This window comes from Juglans regia, chromosome 9 (assembly GCF_001411555.2).
Source record: "Juglans regia cultivar Chandler chromosome 9, Walnut 2.0, whole genome shotgun sequence".
NCBI lineage: Eukaryota > Viridiplantae > Streptophyta > Magnoliopsida > Fagales > Juglandaceae > Juglans > Juglans regia.
Genome location: NC_049909.1, coordinates 18,412,961 through 18,434,699, shown reverse-complemented (window position 1 = coordinate 18,434,699; position 21,739 = coordinate 18,412,961). Strand labels below are relative to the sequence as shown.

The 21,739-nt window shown below is 37.7% G+C and overlaps 3 protein-coding genes across 7 annotated transcripts; 1 reads left to right on the top strand and 2 right to left on the bottom strand.

The window, feature by feature from the left end:
• Window positions 1-1,387: 1,387 nt before the first annotated feature.
• Window positions 1,388-10,083, top strand: LOC108993760 (ubiquitin carboxyl-terminal hydrolase 9-like). Its single transcript, XM_018968773.2, has 14 exons — window positions 1,388-1,738; window positions 1,844-2,010; window positions 2,678-2,932; window positions 3,720-3,867; window positions 4,194-4,253; window positions 4,348-4,443; window positions 5,170-5,568; window positions 5,687-5,827; window positions 6,403-6,573; window positions 7,017-7,274; window positions 7,378-7,526; window positions 8,272-8,829; window positions 8,934-9,204; window positions 9,349-10,083. Exons 2-14 carry the CDS (start codon window positions 1,859-1,861, stop codon window positions 9,511-9,513), a joined length of 2,823 nt encoding a protein of 940 aa, XP_018824318.1. The 5' UTR covers window positions 1,388-1,738; window positions 1,844-1,858; the 3' UTR covers window positions 9,514-10,083.
• Window positions 10,040-14,082, bottom strand: LOC108993761 (glucan endo-1,3-beta-glucosidase 11-like). Of its 2 annotated transcripts, none has more exons than XM_018968774.2 (3): window positions 13,557-14,082; window positions 12,301-13,430; window positions 10,040-10,662 (listed from the first exon to the last, which is right to left on the bottom strand). In XM_018968774.2, the coding sequence occupies exons 1-3, from the start codon at window positions 13,609-13,611 to the stop codon at window positions 10,576-10,578; spliced, it is 1,272 nt and encodes a 423-aa protein (XP_018824319.2). In that variant the 5' UTR covers window positions 13,612-14,082; the 3' UTR covers window positions 10,040-10,575. The 2 variants fall into 2 exon arrangements, with proteins under 2 accessions (XP_018824319.2, XP_035550135.1); XM_035694242.1 differs by having other exon boundaries at window positions 12,301-13,462; window positions 13,557-13,946.
• A 1,228-nt stretch (window positions 14,083-15,310) lies between these two features.
• LOC108993773 (granule-bound starch synthase 1, chloroplastic/amyloplastic-like) lies at window positions 15,311-20,219 on the bottom strand. Of its 4 annotated transcripts, none has more exons than XM_018968790.2 (14): window positions 20,092-20,219; window positions 19,068-19,440; window positions 18,850-18,930; window positions 18,459-18,557; window positions 18,267-18,356; window positions 17,664-17,727; window positions 17,475-17,575; window positions 17,267-17,376; window positions 16,865-17,108; window positions 16,602-16,778; window positions 16,318-16,509; window positions 16,122-16,208; window positions 15,876-16,004; window positions 15,311-15,721 (listed from the first exon to the last, which is right to left on the bottom strand). In XM_018968790.2, exons 2-14 carry the CDS (start codon window positions 19,422-19,424, stop codon window positions 15,605-15,607), a joined length of 1,848 nt encoding a protein of 615 aa, XP_018824335.1. In that variant the 5' UTR covers window positions 19,425-19,440; window positions 20,092-20,219; the 3' UTR covers window positions 15,311-15,604. The 4 variants fall into 4 exon arrangements, with proteins under 4 accessions (XP_018824335.1, XP_035549829.1, XP_018824339.1 ...); XM_035693936.1 differs by lacking the exon at window positions 20,092-20,219 and adding an exon at window positions 19,705-20,043; XM_018968794.2 differs by lacking the exon at window positions 20,092-20,219 and adding an exon at window positions 19,895-20,043.
• Between the last annotated feature and the right edge of the window lie 1,520 nt (window positions 20,220-21,739).

Here is a 21,739-nt window from a genome sequence, read left to right as displayed (position 1 = left end):
ACAAAGATAACATGTAGCAGTTTCAAGGTGTTTTATTCAGGACTTGTTCAAAAGACTCAACAAGCAGGAGATGATTGAGCTTATTCTAGTTTTATGGAACATTTGGTGGAGAATAAACTAATATGTATTGAAGAACACTATGATTGATCCTAATCTAGTCATGCATAGAGCAAGTGAATTGATGACAGAATGTGCAACAACAAGGTTAGAAGAGAATGATCAGATTGCAGCAATAGACAGAAGGGTCATATGGGTTAGTCCACCTCAAGGTTTTTGTAAGATAAATTGGGATGTGGTTGTAGATGAAAAAAAAAGGATGTAAAATAGGAATAAGAGCAACAGTAAGAGATGAAGAAGCGATTTTTTTGGCAAACTTGAAAAAGAAAGAAGATGCATTTCTAGATCCACTTATGCAGAGGCAACAACTGTATCAAAGGCAATCATTCTTGGACTTGAGTTAGGAATGAATAAGGTAATTCTAGTAGGTGACTCCAAGAATATAGTCGATACTATACAACAGAAGAAGAAGGATGAAAGCAATTTTGGTATGATCACCTCATATATCCAAGCAATAATGGATAGATTGGAGCAATGTTTTTGTAATCACACATCGTGAAGGTAGTTGCCCATAAATTAGGGAAGAATGCTCTTAATGTCAGAGACTGTATAGTGGACATTGAGGACATTACTAACTGTTTATTAACTTTGTTTTAGTAAAGGTTACGAATGAAAGAGATGATTTCAAAAAAAATTATTTAAAAAAAAAAAAAAAGGACGTGAAATATGGCATGCGACGACAAGACACAGGCCGCTCATGTTGGATCACAGGGTCTTTGCCACGTCAGAACATCTAGAGGCACCGTATTAAATGGTGCAGCCTGGTCTATTAGTTGTTTAATATTGTTTTTTACGTTTCATTTCTTCAATTTTACATCTTTATTAAATCAAATACAAGTTGTATGCATATATATATATGTATATATATACATTCGAATAATAAAAGAATAATTTGTAAAGTAAACACTGTACGCTGATTTAAAAAATATATATATATATATATAATTCATATATAAAAACCTATTTTTTAAATTTCGTTAATTTTTAAAAATAATCAGTCTTAAAATTATTTATATCGAGATGCTAATTTCAACCTGGCCATAATTATAGAAGATGTGATCACGAAAATATGAAGCAACTTTTCAGCTGAATATATGGATTAATCTGCGAAATCATTTGTCTTCATTGACACTGTCTAATGTCAAAGACATTGGCACAGATAATGCTGTTGGCAATCGGGTTTTAAGGACAAAATCTAGAGAGAGAGAGAGAGAGAGAGAGAGAGAGAGGAGGAGGAGGCAAGGCATTACACATTTCGATTGGTACACCGTCAGTGTGGTTCTGAGAAAATCCAGGAAAAAAGAAAATTTGAGAGAAAATGGACAGCCAAAATAAGTCATAATCAGCTCCAGGCATAGGAAAAGTAAAACAGTTGGCATTACTTTAAGGCCTTCTTTGCAAGTTCCTTTCTTGGAGGCTTTAAAAGCGTTTGTGTGTCTCAAGAAAAATATATAAAGGACAAGGTCGTTGGAGGACCGTAAAACAATTTTCTCTTGTTAGTTCTTTGCCTTTCCCAGATCATTTTTCCCTCAACCCCTGCAGGAGTAAATTTTCTCTTTTCCATCCTGAATATCCGTCCCAGCTCCCCGATCTCCTTCTTCCCTCGATATTTTAACCTAAGGTTCGTCCAGTTCGTGAATCTCGAACACCTTTTGGATAAAAAAAATCCTAAGTTTTAAGTTTTATGATTTGGATTTGAGATCTTCATCTGATTTTCAATTGGCAGGTTTTGTGATTGATCATGACGATTCCGGATTCGGGTTTCATGATGGAAAACGGGGCGAGTTGCTTGCCGCATCCGCCCGAGGAAGAGAATCGGATCGTAACGAATTTGATGAATACATCCGAAAATAATTTGAAAGAAGGCAACATCTACTACGTCATTTCCAACAGGTACTTTTTAGTTTTTGGTCATTTTTTTAAATATATATCACACACATTTACACATACATATACACCCAGTTGGGATTTTCTAAAGAAATGATCGTTTGCATGATGTTTATATGAAGAAACTATGGTGTGTTGCTCCAGGCATATCATTATCATGGGCAATAATTGTCATTGCGATATTTGTAGTTTTTCCCCTTCTTTTGCTTGCGAGTTTCGGTGTGCATTCGGAGGGAGAAGACGAGAATTTTATGAAGCAGTAGAATAGAAGATCACTCTGTTTTAGGTACTTGTGTAAAATACTTTAGTGGACGGAGTAAGGTATTAAATGTGGCTCTTTTGCTAGTTTTAGGGTTTTGGCTTGTTGCGGGCAGATTGTTCTTCTAGGAATTAGGAGAGAAAGCGTTGAAGGCTTTACATGGTAAATACCTCGAGTTTGGATTTTGTATAGTGGGCCAAGGACGGGTTTTTGGTTGCTTCTCTTTGTCTGAGGGCTGGTTTCAACTTTGAGTAATGGCTACTAATGTACTGAAATATAATTTCTTTCTCTATTTCTTTTTTCGCTGTTTTAAGTTGGTGCCGCTAATAATACTTGCTAAGTTGCTTTTTGATCCTGAACGTTTAATACTAAAAGGCTCACGTTTGTGATTGCAATTGGTCTAAATTTTTCTAGGTGGTTTACAAGCTGGCAGAGGTATGTTGGTCAGGGCAATGCTGAATCTCCAACTGATAAGCAGTTATCTGGTTCTTGGCACTCGAAAGTGGTTCCTTCAAAAATGGCAGATAGACCTGGACCAATTGATAATTCTGATATTGTTCTAGACATAAATGATCATGGGAGCAATGATTTAGAGGTTCGAAAATCTTTGCATGAAGGGGTGGACTATGTTTTAGTTCCTCAAGAAGTTTGGGAAAAGCTTTTTGATTGGTAATTTTTACGTACAATTTAAATTCTGTTCTTAAATAAATACTATCACTGTTTGATTTTTCCCATCTTTTTCAATTGTGAAGGCTGTTTGTTAATTTGAAGAAAATGTATTATTTTGTATGACATGGGGTCTCACTAAGGTAGGGCCTTTCAGAACCCCCCCTCCCCTGGGAAGCAACCCCCAGATACACAACTCCACTCGCTAAAACCATGTATCAGTTAATATAAGGGACCTCCTATTGCAGTATTGAACTCAAGATGTCTAAGTCTCTAGCTCATCCCCTGCCCTAACGCTAGGCTGCCTGCACTCTTGACGGGTGATTTGAAGAATATATGTGACATATTTAGTTTAAGGAATAATGTAAAGTTTGTACTTCGAGGCTGGAGTTACTTACATACATGTCTTTTGTTTGATTGTTGTGCATGTGGAATGTGCCTCCTTTGGTGCTATTTGTTGCAAATGTTAACTTATCAAATAGAATTAAAAAGGAGTCATATATAGATATGGCATCAGTTATCACTAGATATTCTTGTAATGAAATTCACCACCTGGCGTGCTTTTGGTAATTTAATGTGAAGATGCTCACCTTTAGGTCTCACATTCAATGGTGTTCGTGTGGCTTATTATTGTTGAATGTATTTCATTGGGATTGTGAAATTATGTCTTTGGTTGAGGTCCCATATGTTCAAAGCGCAGCCATGACTTGAACTCCATATTGGAGGGTGGGATGTACCACAGTAGTACAGTAGTTAGTGGGTGATAATTTTCTCATCTTGTTTTTTCAAGGTACAAAGGAGGACCGGCATTACCGAGGAAGTTGATTTTACAGGAAGGTGTCAAACACCAGCAATTTAATGTGGAGGTTTATCGACTTTGTCTTAATTTGATTGATTCAAGAGACAACAGCCAATCAGTTGTAAGGTTAAGCAAAAAGGTACTGGCTTCTTCTTCTTTTTTGCACGATATTTTCTCTAGATTATACATTCTTCTTAGTTCTCTCTTTTAATTCTACAATGCTTTTGAAGTGTTTGGAATGAGGATGGTATGTCTCCATGAATTTAATGCTTTGATGGTCTTCCCTTTTTTAGCTTTTTAGTTGTGCCAAAAACTTGTGGATTGTTAATTTGTCAAACTCAAGAACCACATTGCTTTTGGTTTTTTTTTCGCTTTTAAATTAGGATTTTCACATTTGTGAGTGCTTGTGAACCATACTGCTTTTACCTCATTTTTTTTCTTTTTGTTCTCACTCCTTTTTTTCAGGCTTCTATACGTGAACTTTATGATAGGGTGTGTGCACTTAAAGGAATAGCGCAAGGAAAGGTGCTTCTCTTTTTTTTTTTTTTTCATTGGACTATTGTTTTTGTTTTCTTTGAGGTAATATAAAGTTCCTTTCTTGTTGGTTATTGGTTTACAGGCTTGTATTTGGGACTACTTCAATGAGAAGAAGCATGCACCTTTAAATATTTCAAACCAAACCCTGGAGGAATCACACTTGCAGATGGATCAACATGTGGGTACTCTGTCAACTCATTCATCCTATACATGATGAAGCCTAAATAAAGCTTTTTTTGGGGCTTCAAATTTCAGTGGAGATGGCTGTTATAATTTTATTGCTCCTATTAACTGACTATAGTTGATACCTTCTGCAGCTTGGATGCTAATGAATAGTTTTATTGACTGCTAGTTTTTTTAGCATCTTGTTTCTGTCTGGACTTCAATTTGTTTAAGAATCTGGTCAGATTGCTGTGACTCTTAGGCAAGTTCTTTAGTGTCATGCTTTGTTCTAAACTTTTAGTTGGGTAGGAAGTAGAAACATTTCATGAGCCAAAGAAATGTTTTCTTCTATTGGTAACTCATAGGAACACCTAATTTCTTTTGAGCTCATGACTTTACCCTCCATCTGGTTCTTACTGGGGGAAGATGTTCCATTTTAGTTTGAGCTTGTTGGCGAAACAATATGAGGTGACTATAGTAACTGTGTCACAAAAGACGGAGAAAGTGATAAATGTGATTTTGTAAAGATATTAAGTGAAATTTTGGAAATGCCTATTTTTTTCAACTGACAATAGACTATTTTCTAGTAGAAATTTGCTGCCCTACTGTTAATAGAATGCATATTACTTGTTGGGATGTAAGTTCTATGTGTTCTTTTGAAGATGATCTACAAATTTGCGTTTTTGGTGATTCATGTAAATTAAACCACAGCTGCATTGTTGATGCATTCTTTTCTCCACAGATCCTTCTGGAGGTACAAGTTGATGAACATTATTCTTCTCAATTTGGCATGGATTCAACAGGAAATGAGTTAGCTCTGGTACCCCTAGAACCTTCAAGATCATCTTTGACAATTGCAGGGGGGCCAACCACATCAAATGGGCATTCAATTGGTTATAGTTTTAATTTGAATCGGGGAAGTGCATTGAGCACCGGATTTAGTGATATAGATGGTAGATATGATAGTTATAACTCTGGGAGAAAAGGAGAACATGGAGGATTAGCAGGACTGCAGAATCTGGGGAATACTTGTTTCATGAATAGTGCCATTCAGTGTTTAGTTCACACGCCCCCTCTTGTTGAGTATTTCTTGCAAGATTATTCCGAGGAGATCAACACAGAAAATCCACTAGGAATGAATGTAGGCTGTCTATTCTTCCCCTTCTGCTTGTTTCCTATGGATTGAGATAAATTATGGCTCATTGTGATAGCTGGTCTTTCGACCACCTAAAATTTAAAACTTCGTTGGCATTGTGCAGGGTGAGCTTGCACTTGCATTTGGTGAGCTACTGAGAAAATTGTGGTCTTCAGGGCGAACAACAATTGCTCCACGTGCATTTAAGGGGAAACTTGCTCGATTTGCTCCACAATTTAGTGGTTATAATCAGCATGATTCTCAGGTTAGTATTGCAAAATATCAAAGTGCTTGACTTCTCTGCTATTTTTATCAGTTGATATTAGCCATGCTATATTTTATAGAGACTGTTGTCTCATCATGCCTGTATATATTGTGGGAAGAAAGTCAATCTGAGGAAATCTTGGAAAAGCTTAAAAGAGTACATAGACTTTATTATGTGATTAATATCTCAAGAATTCCATTTTTGAATCCACTTCATATGATTATGTTTTAAAAACAGGTTGGTTGTTCCCTGTATAATCTTCATCCATTCCTTGAGTCTGATCTATTAGTTCTATGCTGCTCCCTTCCATCTGATAGTTATTTAGTAAATGATTGTGTAGGTAATTATATTTAGTAATTATATGTTGTATTATGTGCAACATCTGACTGCATAGATATTTGGACCTAGCGAACTGTATTTTTGTGCTTTAGTCTTGCTGCTTGTTTGTCAATTGTATGATTGCTCGTCATGATATTGAGTAGCCTTTTGGAGTTACTGCTGTTTATTCTCAGTTATAGTTTGTATTTTACATTACCTTTATGTATGTTCTAAATGATGATATTTCTTCTCTCTAGGAACTTCTTGCCTTCTTACTAGATGGACTGCATGAAGATCTGAATCGTGTCAAACAAAAACCTTACATTGAAACGAAGGATTCGGATGGTCGACCAGATGAGGAAGTTGCAGATGAGTGCTGGAAGTATCATAAGGCCCGGAATGATTCAGTAATTGTTGATGTTTGCCAAGTAAGCAATTCTTTTAATTTGTATCGGTTTTTCATAGGATTAAAATATTCAATACCTGTGATAAAGTTCGTTTCATAGCCAATATGGTCTACCACATTTGAAAATTTTGCTTTTATCAGTATGGCCTCACCATACTGTCAAGAGATTTTTAATCAAGTAGGAGCCTTCAAGCACCCCTATGAATACGGTTGCTCTATAATCTTCTAGCCTTCTATACTAAATTATTTTATTTATAACAAAATAAAGATCTTGTCAAAAAAATATTTTTAGTAAATAAATTAGTAGATTGGGTATTTTTCCTATTAATATTTTTTTACAAGTAATGGATTTTTTTTTTTTTAAATAAAGATGAAATCTTTACGCCATGCTGCAACCTTAGGATTAAATTTTGTTTCCTAGATACTGTTTTCTTTGACTCTAAATATCCTTATAATTTTTCCCAGGGTCAATACAAGTCCACGCTGGTTTGCCCGGTATGTGGCAAAATCTCAATTACTTTTGACCCATTCATGTACTTATCATTGCCACTTCCTTCAACTGTGACGCGGATAATGATGGTTACCATGTTTTATGGTGATGGAAGTCGTCTTCCTATGCCTTACACTGTCACTGTGTTTAAACATGGTTGCTGTAAAGATCTTAGCCAGGCATTGGGTACTGCGTGCTGCTTGAAGGGTGATGAAAGCCTTCTGCTTGCAGAGGTAAACATATCTTTCACTGCTTTTGAGGTCTTTTTGTTTCTCTCTAAAGTAACTTTTTCACTTCTGATAATTCTCGGAGATGGGAATTTTTTTTATTTTGTAGGTTTATGAACATCAGATCCATCGGTATTTTGAGAACCCTTTGGAACCGTTGGCTTCAATAAAGGATGATGAACATATTGTTGCCTACCGACTATCCAAAAGGGGAACAAGAAGAACAAAGCTAGAAATTATTCATCGACTGCAGGAAAAGTAAGTTTAATTCCTTCAATCTTTGGCTTCTTGCTTTCCATTTGGTAATTTTACATTATGTTAGAAATTTTCATAGTTACAGCCTGTTTTGGATGGCCCGTGGTCTTATGGTTGGGTTGAATGAGAGTGTTGACCCAGTCCAGCACAAGGCTTTTTGGTTCCTTATAGTTTGAGCCCCGTAAAGGAAAGGAAAATTGATTTACACTTGTGTGATAAGAAAATTGGAGGAAAGAATGCCATAGCGAGAAAAATAATTCAGAGCCTCTGCACCTTCCACAGCATCCCTAAAGGCCTCTCTATTTAGGGAGCTATAAGCCCTATCTATCAGCAAATAATATAAGATTGGAAGCTGAAAGCACCCTTCCCTATGTTTGATAATTGTAATAATATAAAATAGTAAAGGCTTGAAGGCTACTTATAAAATAGGTAGCTCCGCCCCCTTTTCTTTCTATAAAAATTAAGAAGCCTGTGAACAAGAGAGGGGGAGAGGAATGCTTCTTGCATTTGCTGTGCCTATGGTGCTAGCTCAGTTTTGATAAATAAATTTGTACTATAGTATGTGAGTCCTTTTGCAAAGTCTCTAACTGTGTGTCTGTGAGTGTTTAAAGAGAGAGGAGCAACTACCTTCTAGAGAGGACTAATGATCTAGTAATTGCCCACATATCGGTTAAGTTCTTCACTGTCCTTGTTTTTTTTTTCCTGGATCAAATTTTCTCACCAAATGCTTTTCATTTATTATATGTAGATGTACATCCGACAATCTAAAGGGTGGTGGTAGGAAGCTTTTCGGAACCCCTCTGGTGACTTACTTAGGAGAAGATGCTCTAAATGGAGCTGGTATTAGTATTGCTGTTTCTAGAATGCTATCACCTTTGAGGAGATATTCTTCTTCGACTAAGGCTCATAGCAGTATAGAAAATGGCTTTGTTTCAGAAGCTATGAACGAACCCTTGGACAGCTACAATGCTCAATCTGTACCGGGAGACAAATCAATAAAAAACACGGAAGTAGAGGAGACATCCAGCAGGGACTTATCCTTCCAGCTCTTTTTAACTAATGGAAGTGGTTTGAGTTGCAAGCCAATTGAGAAGGATTCTCTCATAAAATCAAGTCAACTTGTTAAGGTGTTTCTCGACTGGAGTGACAAAGAACGTGAATTATATGATTCCAGTTACCTCAAGGATCTCCCTGAGGTTCACAAGACTGGGTTCACTGTGAAGAAAACCCGGCAGGAAGCTGTTTCTTTGTTTTCATGCTTGGAGGCATTCCTGACTGAAGAACCTCTAGGGCCAGATGACATGTGGTAGAGTACTTTTTAGTCCTGACGATGGCTTATAGATTCACCAATATTCCTCTAATATTGGGCAATGTTCTTGCCTCATTCTATCTTTTAAATTTTAAATGCAGGTATTGCCCAAGGTGCAAGGAACATAGGCAAGCAACAAAAAAACTTGATTTGTGGATGTTGCCAGACATCCTTGTTGTTCACTTGAAACGGTTCTCCTACAGCAGATACCTGAAGAACAAACTAGACGCTTTTGTGAATTTCCCTATTCGCAACCTTGATTTGAGCAAATATGTGAAGGGCAAAGATGGGCAATCTCACGTGTATGAGCTATATGCTATCAGCAACCATTATGGTGGTCTTGGTGGTGGGCACTACACTGCATACGGCAAGGTAAAGGATATAATAACTAATCCAGTTTTTTTTATTCTTTGTTGTGTTAAATTTTAAGTGGGAGATACTCGTTGAGACTCCACAGTACATGATTGGATATTATTAGGCACTGGTTCTTATGGCTTGACTTTGCAACTTGTGCAGTTGATCAACGAGAATAGATGGTACCATTTTGATGACAGTCATGTTTCTCCAGTGAGTGAAACTGACATCAGGACTTCAGCCGCATATCTGTTATTCTATCAAAGAGTTAAAATCGAACCAAGGTCGGGAGGAGGAGAGTCATCCCAGTCTAACATGGAGTTTTGAAGGCAATGATTGGGTTCGTTTTGCTGTTTCATTGCCTTTGAGCTTCCCTTTACTATGTGTAGCCAACTTTGTTCAGGCATCAAGTCCATAGAATGACGAGTCCGCTTACCGGAAAAACATGGAACTCTCAGCTTCGAGATACATGTCACGAGAGTAAAAGCGGTTGCGGAACATCAGCTGGTGGGAGCAGGGATGGTGACTTCTAGTGGGAGCAGGGATGGTGACTTTTATCAATATAGTGAATTTTGGCCGGCTATTAGGTTGCTGATAGTTTCCTGCCTGTGATGTTCTATGCTGGGTTATGTAGGGCGGCCGTAGTCAATTCTCCTCATCACCTTGCCGTTTTACAAATTGTCCTTCCTCTGATCTTTTCAACACTTTATTCTATTGAACAATGATAACCAAACCATTATTTTTCATGTTCTAGAAGGTATGTTGTATGAGCAAAATGTAAGCCAGTGAAAAGTTTTTGTACGGGCATGTGCACTTGTAATAGCAAGTTTGAAGACAAAAATGCGAAGAAGAAACAAATCATAATAGCATATTCTATAGATTCACGAGGGTTTGTTATGCTATAGAGCATCTATCTCCTCACCATGTAACTTTACATCATAAATTATGCTAATATACTCAGATTTTAAAAAAATTGAAGATCCTCTTCAGTAATAACAGTAATATTCCCCTTAACAGCTGAAAGAGGAGCCACAACAAACATATCAAGCCAAGAATCTCCCCAATCTTTCACATACCCATTCTTAAAACCGGTGAGAAATATTTACTGTTCGTTGCCAACTGGAAAGTGAGAAAATATGTATGAACAAGCACCAAATCATCCAACTTCAATCCTCAATAAAACCCTACATGCCACACCAGCAATTATTAATCAAATGAAAGAGAACGCATAGATGGGGTAAAGGGTCCCATTAGTTTGGTTTGATGAATATAATTGACTCCCAGAACATAGTAATGTACACAGCATAGTAGCCTCTTTTTTCTCTTTTGATTGCAGTTTTTTTTTCACTTGGAGGCTGGTAAAAGTTTGAACGCTTAGCTCTCCCATCTTTAATGGTGGACCAATCCCATCATCATCATCATCATAGACATGAAGAAGAAAAGGAATGCTGGAGCAGCCATAGATTGGTACCTCTCCTGAAATCAACAGCACCACCATTAGTGTTGGGTTTGATGACAAAGATCTTATTGTTATTTTGAAGGGACCTCCACAATTTACCAACTCTATCCATCGGAGGGACCAGTTTTGAGGGCTCCCAAAACTTCAAAATACATGGAGTGTTGATAAAAATTTAGGATAATTCTACTCTTATCACTCTATTCTACCGCTCCATTCTACCGTTTTGATTTTTGATTTTGATTTTGATTTAATAATTAAGAAAATATTTTTTAATAATATTATAATATTTTTTATTTTTTAAAAAAATATTAAAAAATTATATGTATGAAAAAGAAAAAAAAAATTCCTACAACTAATGGTAGCTCCCAGCTACCGACTGTAGCATGGTCCAAAAATCTAACACTAGTGAATATCTTGTCAGGATTTTAATGGCAATTAAAATTTGGAAACTGGACCAGGCGACAGGTAGGTATCTTGTGCATTTATGTGCACAAGATCTATCATGTCGTATTTTCTGTTTGGGACTGTCCATCATCTTCTTTATTAGTTTTTTTTTTTTAATTTAATTATATATATATATATAGGAGGTTGGATTCGTGGAAGCAAGGTCTCGAATCATGGAATCCCTCGTTACAAGGCTAGAAATATGAAATAAAGTATTTTATTTATAGTTTAAGAAATAAATCAGAAAATATAAAATAAATTTTATTAGAAGTAAGATCCATGGAGGAGACCCATTACCGAATGCCAACAATGGGTTTTCCCAAGCAAAAAGTATCTTGGAATTCAAGTGAGAGCTGCATGATTGTTTTTATAGCATTTATTGTTGTTTATATAAATAATATTAAGGCTTGTTAAGAGTATTCAGATCATTTGTAAATAATAATAAAATAATTTATAAATAATGATAAATAATTTATAAATAATAATAAATTATTTATAAATAATTGTGAAATAATTTGAGAATATATGAAATAATTGTGTTCGCAAACACAACTTGAGTAGTAGCAAGATACAACTATTTTATAGTTTTTTTTACAACTCACTTTTAATTGAGTGACATTTTTGTAAAATAATAATATTATTATTATTATTATATTTTATAAAAATATCATTCATTTAAAACAGGATTATAAAATAATTGTACAAAAGGTTGTATCTTAGCAGTTAGCACTACTTTTTTCAGACATTAGATTTTTATATGATTAATGATACATTATCAATAAAATAAATATTATTTTTATTTATATTTGAGTAATGTTAGATATATTTTTAAAGTTTACAAGTCTTGAATTTCAAAACAATGACCAAAATTTAAAAGTAATTTTATGAGTGTCATATTTATCTATTTTGTTTAAACGGAATGCGTAAAGTTTGTACAAATTTATAAAATTTAGATTTATATTTTAAATTTTAGCTAAAGGCATAAATTTATAAAGCCTATGAAATAAGATTTACAGTACTTTTTTGTTGAGATAATACATCTCTCCTTATCATGGTTTGAATTAGGATTTGAATTTAAGATATGCATGTCGTTTTCTTTCTACCTTTGAACAGTTGACCTGAAGCATTATCCACAGTACCATTATCATACGCTAAAAACGGCAAAGATTTTTTTTTTTCTTTGAAAAAATTATTAACAAAAATTTACTCACCGGAGCAGCAGAGGTAATGGACAAATAACCAGTGGGCGGCGTCAGGGGAGTATCAGAGCTGCCAGGAGTAGAGCTGTTAGGAGTAGAGCCGCCAGGAGTAGAGCCCCCGAAGTTCGTAGTGTTACTAACGCCGTCGTTTGTGGCAATGCAAAGGGCGTACGCGGGAGTCCCGTCCGGCTTGAACAGCCCGTAATTCCTCTCCGAAGTCGGTCCGGGCTTCATGTTCTCGTTGAACAAAGCAAAGACGTAGATGTTCAGGTCCGAGCTCGGTCTCATCGGCGTACCCTTCTTCTTCATCAGCTTAAACAGATTCCCGTTGTACTTCTTGGCGTTCTCCGGGGTCGCGCCGACCTCGTCCTCGTCCCCTCTCGACGGCCAACCCGTCTCGGAGATGTGAACCGGCAGCTTCTTGTAGCCAGCTGAAGCGAGTGCGGCGTACACGGCGTCGATCTGCGCGAACAGCATGTTGTCGTAGCGGAGGTTCGTAACAGGGTCTACGACCCCTGGGTTCGGCTGGAAGAGAACGAAGTCCAGCGTGACATGCTTCGGGCTCGCCTTGTACGCGAAGTAAGGGTACGCGTTGATTAAGAATGGCGAGCCCGTCTTGGCGTGGAAGCTCAAAATCTGGGTGATACAGCCCGACAGATCGCGGCGAAAAGCCCCGGCCGAAGGTGGGTACGAGGTTTCGAGAATGGCCAGGGAGTGAGCGGTGGTCACAGCCACCTGCTTGTCTAACCCAAGATTCACGAGCGCCGTGTGCACGTTCTGCATTGCCGGTAGGAGACAACCTGCGAGAGCGGTGTCGTTGAAGGTTAAAACTTCGTTGCCAACGAAGATGGAGGTGATTTTCGTTGCCGGAAGGTAGGCCTGGACGTTGGTCTTGACCCAGGCTTGGGCATTTTCTGGGTCCTTCATCTTCGCCAAGTACTCGTTTCCCAGCCCGACAACGAATTCCACGCCGGTGTTGGCGAATGCTTTGAGCACTCGTGGATCTGCGTCGTAGAGCTTCACCTTAGTGGCACCGATGGTTTTGACAAGAGGTACCACGCTCTCTGGCGAAGGTAGATTGTTCGCTATTTGGCCGTAGTTTATCCCAATTGAAGCAACCATTACAGGAAACAACAAAATTCCTAGTAATGCACATTGAAACCCGAAAATGGAACTTCTTCCAACTCAGCGAATTTAGAAACCAATTTACCAAACGAAGCCAAAAGCTACAAAATACATCAGAAAAACGAGATGACTGTGTAGCATACCTGAGATAAAAAGTAGTATTAGCGAAGAGCAGTCGCGAAATGTGCTCAACTCCATGGGATCGGGGATCTCTCTCAAGCAGAAGATGAGATAAACTTGGTTGATCAGTACTAGGGGTGAGCAAACTGAAAAGTTATGCAGCTGCGGCTCTTAAAAAAGAGTAAAGCTGTAAGGATACGAGCGAGAAATGGATAGCAAGCAGCCAATGCGAGTCTGAGACCGTACGTGTGGACTGCAACCGGGAACGCTGTAGACTACTAGACCGAGAGAGAGAGAGAGAGAGACGGGTAACTTGCAAGTGTGATTATGGAGCAGGATGTGTAAGTGCGCGAGGCTCTTGACTGTGAGACAGTAGCCGTCTTGTCATTTTCTTAAAGAAGCATAGAGGAACGTAATTTGTTTGATTCTGATTGATTCTCTCTGCGGGGATGGTTATGACGCAGGATTGAGGCGGGGCCCAAGGCTTGTTCTCCGACACCCTTCACATGGTCACCATTTCCAGACCAGGAAAAGCTTTTTATGCGGTAAAGGGTAACTACGTTTTCTTTTATTTGTATTTATGTTTCTTCCTTTCTCTGGCTGAAAGGGAAACCAGCGCAGAATACGTGGCCTACATGCAACAAAAAAAAAAACAAAACGACTACCTTTCGGTGACTCTGCGTTTTATGCGGTAAAAAAGCTAGAAAATTTTTTATGAATAGTGAAGAACAGAGCTAGAAATGAAATTTTTTGAAACATCTTCGGGGTGGCCCAGCGTGCCAAACATAAAGCTTAATCATTCGTATGATTACTCCCAGGCTCCAGCTGTTTATCATGTAGGGAACACACAGTCTGCGATATCTCCAAGTATTGATCCTAACCGTTCATTGAATTCCACTGACTTCGAGAATTATTTCAGGGGCAACTTGAGTTTGAACAAGGTCGAGTCCGTTTGAGAAGTTTTAGGACCCAACCCATTTGATCTGAAACCAATTATAGGATCCAATCCTTTGGAATGAATATAAAAGCAAGGAAAACACTATATATATAAAGGAATTTCACAAAAAAATTTCACACACTAATGTGGCAACCAGTGTGCCACATTTCTCCTTATTTTTTTTTTCTTTTCCCCACTCTCCCCCCCCAACCCCGCGCGTGAGCGTTCCCACACCCTTCCATCTCCCCATGGCCACTCCCCTTGCTGGCCAGGGGTGGTCGGACATAAGACACTAGCGGTCCAAGCGGAACCGCCAGCTTGCAGCATCGCTAAGGAGGTTATTGAGAGAGGCAACGCTTTTATCGAGAGAGGAAGGAGTTGCTCAAGGAGAAATGAGAGAGAAAGAGGGGTTTCGGTAGTTGGGAGAGAAGCTTATGTTTGATGAGGAACTGGGTGCAGTGGCCCAGTTGGGCTACGATGATGGCGTTTACAGTGGCTAGAGGGAGAAGCCGTATGAGAAGGGTTCGATTTCTAGAGGAGGAGAGGGAGAGGGGCTGCACTGTGAAGGGACTGGGTTCAGTCGGGAGGTCACTGGTGAGGGGGAACGACCACTAGTGGTGGTTGGCGACAAGCTAGGGTGGCGCTGCTGTGGCTGGGAGATCGAGTTGTGTGAGGCGCACGACTAAAGGGGGAAAGAGGAGAGAGAGGGAAAGTGAAGAATGATTAGGAAAAATAGACACGTGGCACACTAATTATATGCCACATCAATGTATGAGATCCCTTTGTATCTCTAACAGCCATCTAAGAGCAACCAATTAACTGTGATGAAGATTGTGAATATGCAGGAGAAAGAGGCACTTCACTTGCCAGCACAAAAACTAGATTTATTTACTTACATATTGCTTAAAAGCATTTTTAAGCACTAACTTCCAAAACAAGATCTTATTAAATCACTTTTATACACACACAGCTTTAAAGACCATTAACCCTCAAAATACTGCAAAACAGCGGTGAGTTCTTCATCAGGCATGTTGCTTTTGCTCATGGATTGATACTTGAATGAGGTGAAAGCGTCGTGGCCAGACTTGTTAGTGTACTTAATACTGGTAGATTACAGGATATTGGATGTGGTGCTCAAGGAGCGGCAACATTTTCCTTGGCAAGAGGAGCAATTTCCTCTCCTTCATTTCCAGGTTCACCGCCTGCAACCCCCAGGCTCAGCAGCATCTTTTCCCATAGTCTGGCTGGTCCCTGCATCGTACGATTCAAACCAGTGAGATAGAGAAATGTTTTCTTTAATTCAAGCTTTAACAAGCTAACTTGAGCAATAGAAAACTTTCTTGATAGAATGCAAGTAAACTTTACATATGGAACAAGCATCCCAAAGGGCGAATATTATACTGACCTTCCATGAAAGATCTTGGGCCATGCAATTCTGGATGATCTCTTTCAAGCCAGGGGTACCATAGGTTGCAAGAGCTCTCTTGACAGTTGCTGCTATTGCATTCACATCAGCTGGATCAAGAACGTCACACTGTAAAGCATACCGGCAACACGGATTCATTAGTTTCCATATGAAGTAGAACAGAGAAATAGAGAGGAATTGATGCACTTTGGTGTCACGGAGAAGCAGGAAAATTCATTAGCTTACTTCAACATTGAAAGCTCCCATCTGAAATCCTGTAAAACCTTCTTTGACAGTGTCTACAAGCCCCCCGGTCGAGGCACAAATAGGCACCTGTGGACAAGTTATACAATAAGTGATTGATTAAAGCTATGCAGAGTTTGTCAAGTGAGCTCACGTGGTAGAGAGAGAGAGAGAGAGCGAGAGAGGGTAAGGGCTCTACCGTTCCATATCGCATAGCATGCAACTGAATGAGACCACATGGTTCAAATCTACTTGGGAGAAGTACAAAATCAGCCCCAGCAATAATCATATGAGCCAAGGGGACATTAAATTTTGCCACTCCCCTGGCCTTGTCGGGATACATTATCTCCAGCATTTCAATTTGCTTCTCCATGGGTTTTTTGCCGGTTCCCTGATAGAAACAAAAGATTCCATTGTCAAACTCGATATGGTGCCTGTTGCAGCAGCTACACTTTAGGAGAGAGAACATCCTAAATGACTTACAAGGACTACGACTTGAACATCCTCCCCAATAAACTTTGGAATAGCCGCTGCCAGAATATCTGAACCTTTCTGCTCTTCCAATCTTCCAATGAAGCCTATCAAAGGAATATTTCTGTCAACAGGCAACCCAACTTCTGCTTGAAGGGCTTCCTTTAATAAAGGCTTTGCATCCATAACCTATAAATCATATATAATACCCATAAGTAATGATTTTTACAGGCAGATTTCCAAAGGAGCTCATGAGTTTTTTGCAAGTTACTTACAGTTGTGGCATCATACTTCACATCTACGTATTTGTCAGTGGCCGGATTCCATTCTTGAACATCCATCCCATTCACAATACCAGTGATGCCAGTCTTACGAATGATGTTATCCAATTCAACACCTTTTTCAACGCCAGAAAGAAGTTCCTGGGCATAGTATGGGCTCACAGTTACGACCCTGTCTGATTCTAATATTCCGGCCTTCATCCAATTGATTTTCCTTCCCTTGACTGGCTTTTCATGCCTGCACCACAGAAATATTAACAACACATTTAGCAAGAGGATAATTCCCCAAATAGACAACAGAAATATTAGCACCACATTTAGCAAGAGGATAATTCCCCAAATCTTGTCTATTTGAAACTCGTTCTAATACAAACAAGAATCATTTAAGAGACTTACCCATCAATAAAGTCAAAAGAACCCTTGAATTGATCAGGCAAATTGAGAAGCGAGAAGTCTGGAAAGGCAAATCTGCCCTGGTAGGCTATGTTGTGGATACAGAAAACAACCTGCCATCATTTATCAAGCTGCGTTAGCCCCTAAGTAATGAAGAGTCAAGTTTAAGCACCATTTCATTAGATGGCACTTCGAAGCAATAGCACCTTACCTTGGCAGTTTGGTAAATTCCCCTTGGTTTGTACATGGTTTCCAGGTAGCACGGAAGAAGAGCAGTGTGCCAATCATTAGCAATAAAGACAACATCCTCCCCTGCAAGGGGCAGAAAGGAAGATCCTTAATGAAGCTATTTATCGACAGAAATATCAAATTTTTTAAGAAATGAAGAAGGGGTCCGCACCATATGGTCCAGAGAAATATTCACTGCTGTTTAGGTTCAGAACCCTTGGTGCCTCCAGAGCAGCCTGAAAGGTAAGAAATTAGGAGGTGGGGGGAAGTTTATTTGAGTTATCCTAGATGCCAAAGTTGAGAACTATGAGATAGATCAGCTACCAGACTACAACTGCATACTGAATGCATGATGAGATGGGAACCAACATGAGTAGGCTGAATCATTTTTCGGTTTAAAAATGTCATACTAAAGACTTCAAACATTGTGTTACAAATTAATCACTAGTAGATGAGCACTTTAAAGTTGGCAGAGCATGGGTTGAAAGTCTGGCTTAATTGAATCATCAAGCAAAAACTTGTAGGCAATAACACGGTACATAGGAGCTCTTTGCCAGTGTATTGCAAGTAACACAAAAAAAAATCACAGTTTAAAGTAATGAAACAAAAATTTTTTTCACCTTAAGAGATGACAGATAATTGGGAAAAATTCACATTTGTTGTGTGCCATCACCATCAGCAAAGTCAATTTTATGCTTTCTTCAATTTTCATCCCAATTCAATGGCTGAAGTTTGAAAATGGTAAATAAAATAAAGGGAGCAATGGATAAGTTACCTGGCACAACAAGCTGAAACGAAGTTGGTTATCTTGGTAATCCAGCCCAGCTCTGGGGCCATAGATTTTGGATCCAGTTTTACCCCATACCTGGAGTATTCAGAAAGTCAAACATCAGATGAATATTCCACTATTTTAAGTGTGGCTCATACCCAAGATTTTGGTGCTAAAAAAACAAAAAGAAAAGAAAACCTTCTCAAGGAACATTGGGTGATCCACAAATACACGATCAACTCCTCGTTTGTAGCAGTGGAAGAAGCGAACAGTTTCCAGTCTATCCCCAACTTTTATCTGCAAATGAGAGAAGTTAGAGAACAATCAGGGGGAAGTCATAAGCCTAGAAAATTGAGCAAGACATGATCCCCGCAAAAAGGAAGAATCTCCATAAACATAAAAAGAATCCTAGATACTAGATAGGCTGTGAAGTTCTGTGGACTTTCTTTAGAAAAAGTAGTCTACCATGAAAAAGTTACTTTTTTCATTTGATTCACATTTCTCATTCTTTTTTCAAAAAAAGTGTACCAAGCTTGTATATTCTAGGAGTGTATAAATCATTTTCGAAAACATAACCCTGGATATTTACCTCAACTAGAACTTCAGTGTCCCATGCATCTTTGTACTGGTCATAGCGTGGAGAGATTGTCATAACTCGGTGCCCCTTAGCCTAGACATTAATTGCCATAATAAATCATCAAACATATCCAACCATATACCCCAACTTATACCAGAACAGCTACAAATTACAATTGCAAATCAAGCAATGAGAATAACTAAACAGTGAAAGAGAACTCCGCTTATTACCGCCATTGCGGGTGGCAGTCCTCCGAGAACATCACCAAGTCCACCGGTTTTGCTCCATGGACCTACTTCAGCTCCCACAAAGACCAAATTCATTCCTTGTTCACATATAATTTTCCCAGCAGGCCTATCCTTCTGAGTGTTTCCTACTCTGCTTTTTGCTTGCCCGGCAATTGCTTTTGCATTGGTTCTCATCTGTAGCATATCCAACTTGTTCAAAGATCTTAACCCATTATGGGTCATTGCTTGGCTCCTGAGCCCCATTTGTGCCAAGTTTGCTTTAGTTTCTGATCCTGAACTTCCATGACTGCTGGCATGTGAAGTTCTTGATACAAAGTGGGAGGCGGTCACCGTGGCCATCAATAATGCCCTTGGTCTGACATGAATAACAAAAGTAGTTCACAAAATGCTCAACATATATAATAATTAAAAATCACGATGCTGATCATGAAATGGAAAATTACTGTGAAATTCAGGTAGGTATCGAGCTTTCAATTAAGAAACTGACGACAAATGTTATCAAGACAAGCAACACGCCCTTAGATGATCAGGATTGTTTTTGTGGAGTAATCAGATAATCAAATCGCTTGTAACAAATAAATTTAAGTTTTTTAGTAGTGAAATTAAGGTTGATTCGGACCTGACATGTCTCAAAGATGACAACAAAGCAGAGCCCACTAAGCAAGAGTTCTACGAAAACAGATATAATTTTCAGACTCTAAAACCAACACTTCAGCGTATGGCACAAAAATAGCTAAGGAAAGCAAATTTAACACTTGCTCATGACAACAAACATAACCCAGACGAGAAAATGAGAAACACAGTCAGACCCAGGATCAGTAAGCCTAATTCTCCATTTTTTTTCCTTGTCACTTTCAAAATCACATCAAACTGAGAAAATCTCTCAACTTGATTTCTGATAACATCAAGGAACTGAAAGCATCATAGGAAACCGAACATCCCAGAAATTTTCTAGCAAAGTTTGGTTACAAAATCGTAGATCATCTGGGTACTTAAAAGTTGCAACCTTAAACCTCAAAGAGTGAGGGAGTGTTCTTCTAATCACTTCTCAGTCTCAGAATAGAGCAGCTGACAATCGTCTGTCAACTGTCAGGTTGGCTTTCCGACTTTCCGTGACTGTGAGAGGGCGAGCACCGAAGAGCTATTATTTGTACTTGCGCACAAAGATTTAGTGCCATGACACGTGGCGACATAGGGATGGTTTATTTATCTCCGGTTTCCTAGGTTTGGTAGGCGGGCACGTGGGTGGGCCCGCTTGTCAGCTCAGCCCACCTCCAGAGGTAGATAGTTTTGCTTTTGTTTTGAAATAAAACGACACAAGTGGAAGAAAACGACACCGTGGAGGCTTGCATAATTGCATTGCATTTGCGGTTCAGGTTGATTGAAGACGACTCGGGGGGCCCCCGTTTGAGGAAACCAACAAACTCAACATGTCAGAGCGATCGGGATTCCATTCCCGTCAATGCTTTTCCATAGGTGTCGTGAGAAGCGAGATGGAATGAAAATTTTATGAATAAAATAATAATAAAATTGATTAAATTGAGTATTTTTTAAATTTTAAAAAATTAAAAATTAAATAAAAAATATTTTAAAATTAAAATATTATTAAAATATTATTTTATAATATTATTTTTGTTTAAAAATTAAAAAATAATAATTTTTTAAAATTTAAAAAATTTATAATGATTAATTTGAAAAAATTGTAATGATTAATTTGAAAATATTTGAATTGGATTGTGTTTGGAAATAAAAAAATGATATTTGCAGTCATAAAAAGTGTAACCGTTGTACACATTTTTTGAAAAGAAATGAATAAATATATGATTTATTTGTAAAAATTTATTTTTTAATAGTGAATTATACTCTTTTTCAAAAGATGTGTGTGGTGCTAGTATAACTTATGACTGTATCGAACATTACACATGAAAATAAGATGAGATAAAATTAATTAAGAATTTTGAGATGAGATCTATTTAGAAAGAGTTGATACATTTTCTAATGATGTAAAAATCGTATATAAAAATTATAATGGACGATGGAGAAGTTAGCAAATGGAATTTGTTTAGTTAACGAAATTTTGAGGATTTTTTTTTAAAATAAAAACACGTATTATGATGCTGCATATTTATAGAGTTTTGTGTAGATAAATAAATATTTTTAAAAAAAATAAACTTAAAAATTATTCGAATTATTTTAAAAAATGATTTGAATATAATTATTTTAATTTTTTGTAAAACTTGTTTTAATTTTTAATTTTTAACTTCTCAGTAAAAATCTAGGTAGACGACCAAAAAAAAGTTTGTAATTATTTTTTTCTTTTAAGTTTAAAAGATGTTTGTACTAAAATTAGATTTTTAAAATTGAATAATTCTACTTATCATCCTTACACACTATACAGTACACTTATTTTATTTTATTTTTTATTTTTTCTATAATAAGTATGTAGTGTATAGATGATGAGTAGAATAACTCGATTAGATTAATAAGAATAAAATAAAAATAATTTTAAAATATATAACGTGTGTGGCGTAGAATGATAAGTAGCATCCCTCTTTAAAATTTAAGCAAACCAAACAGGGCCTCCACTCTCATTTGCTATGAAATAATGTATAGTTCTTCTATGATCAGTCATTATAACAGTGCACACATTGCAA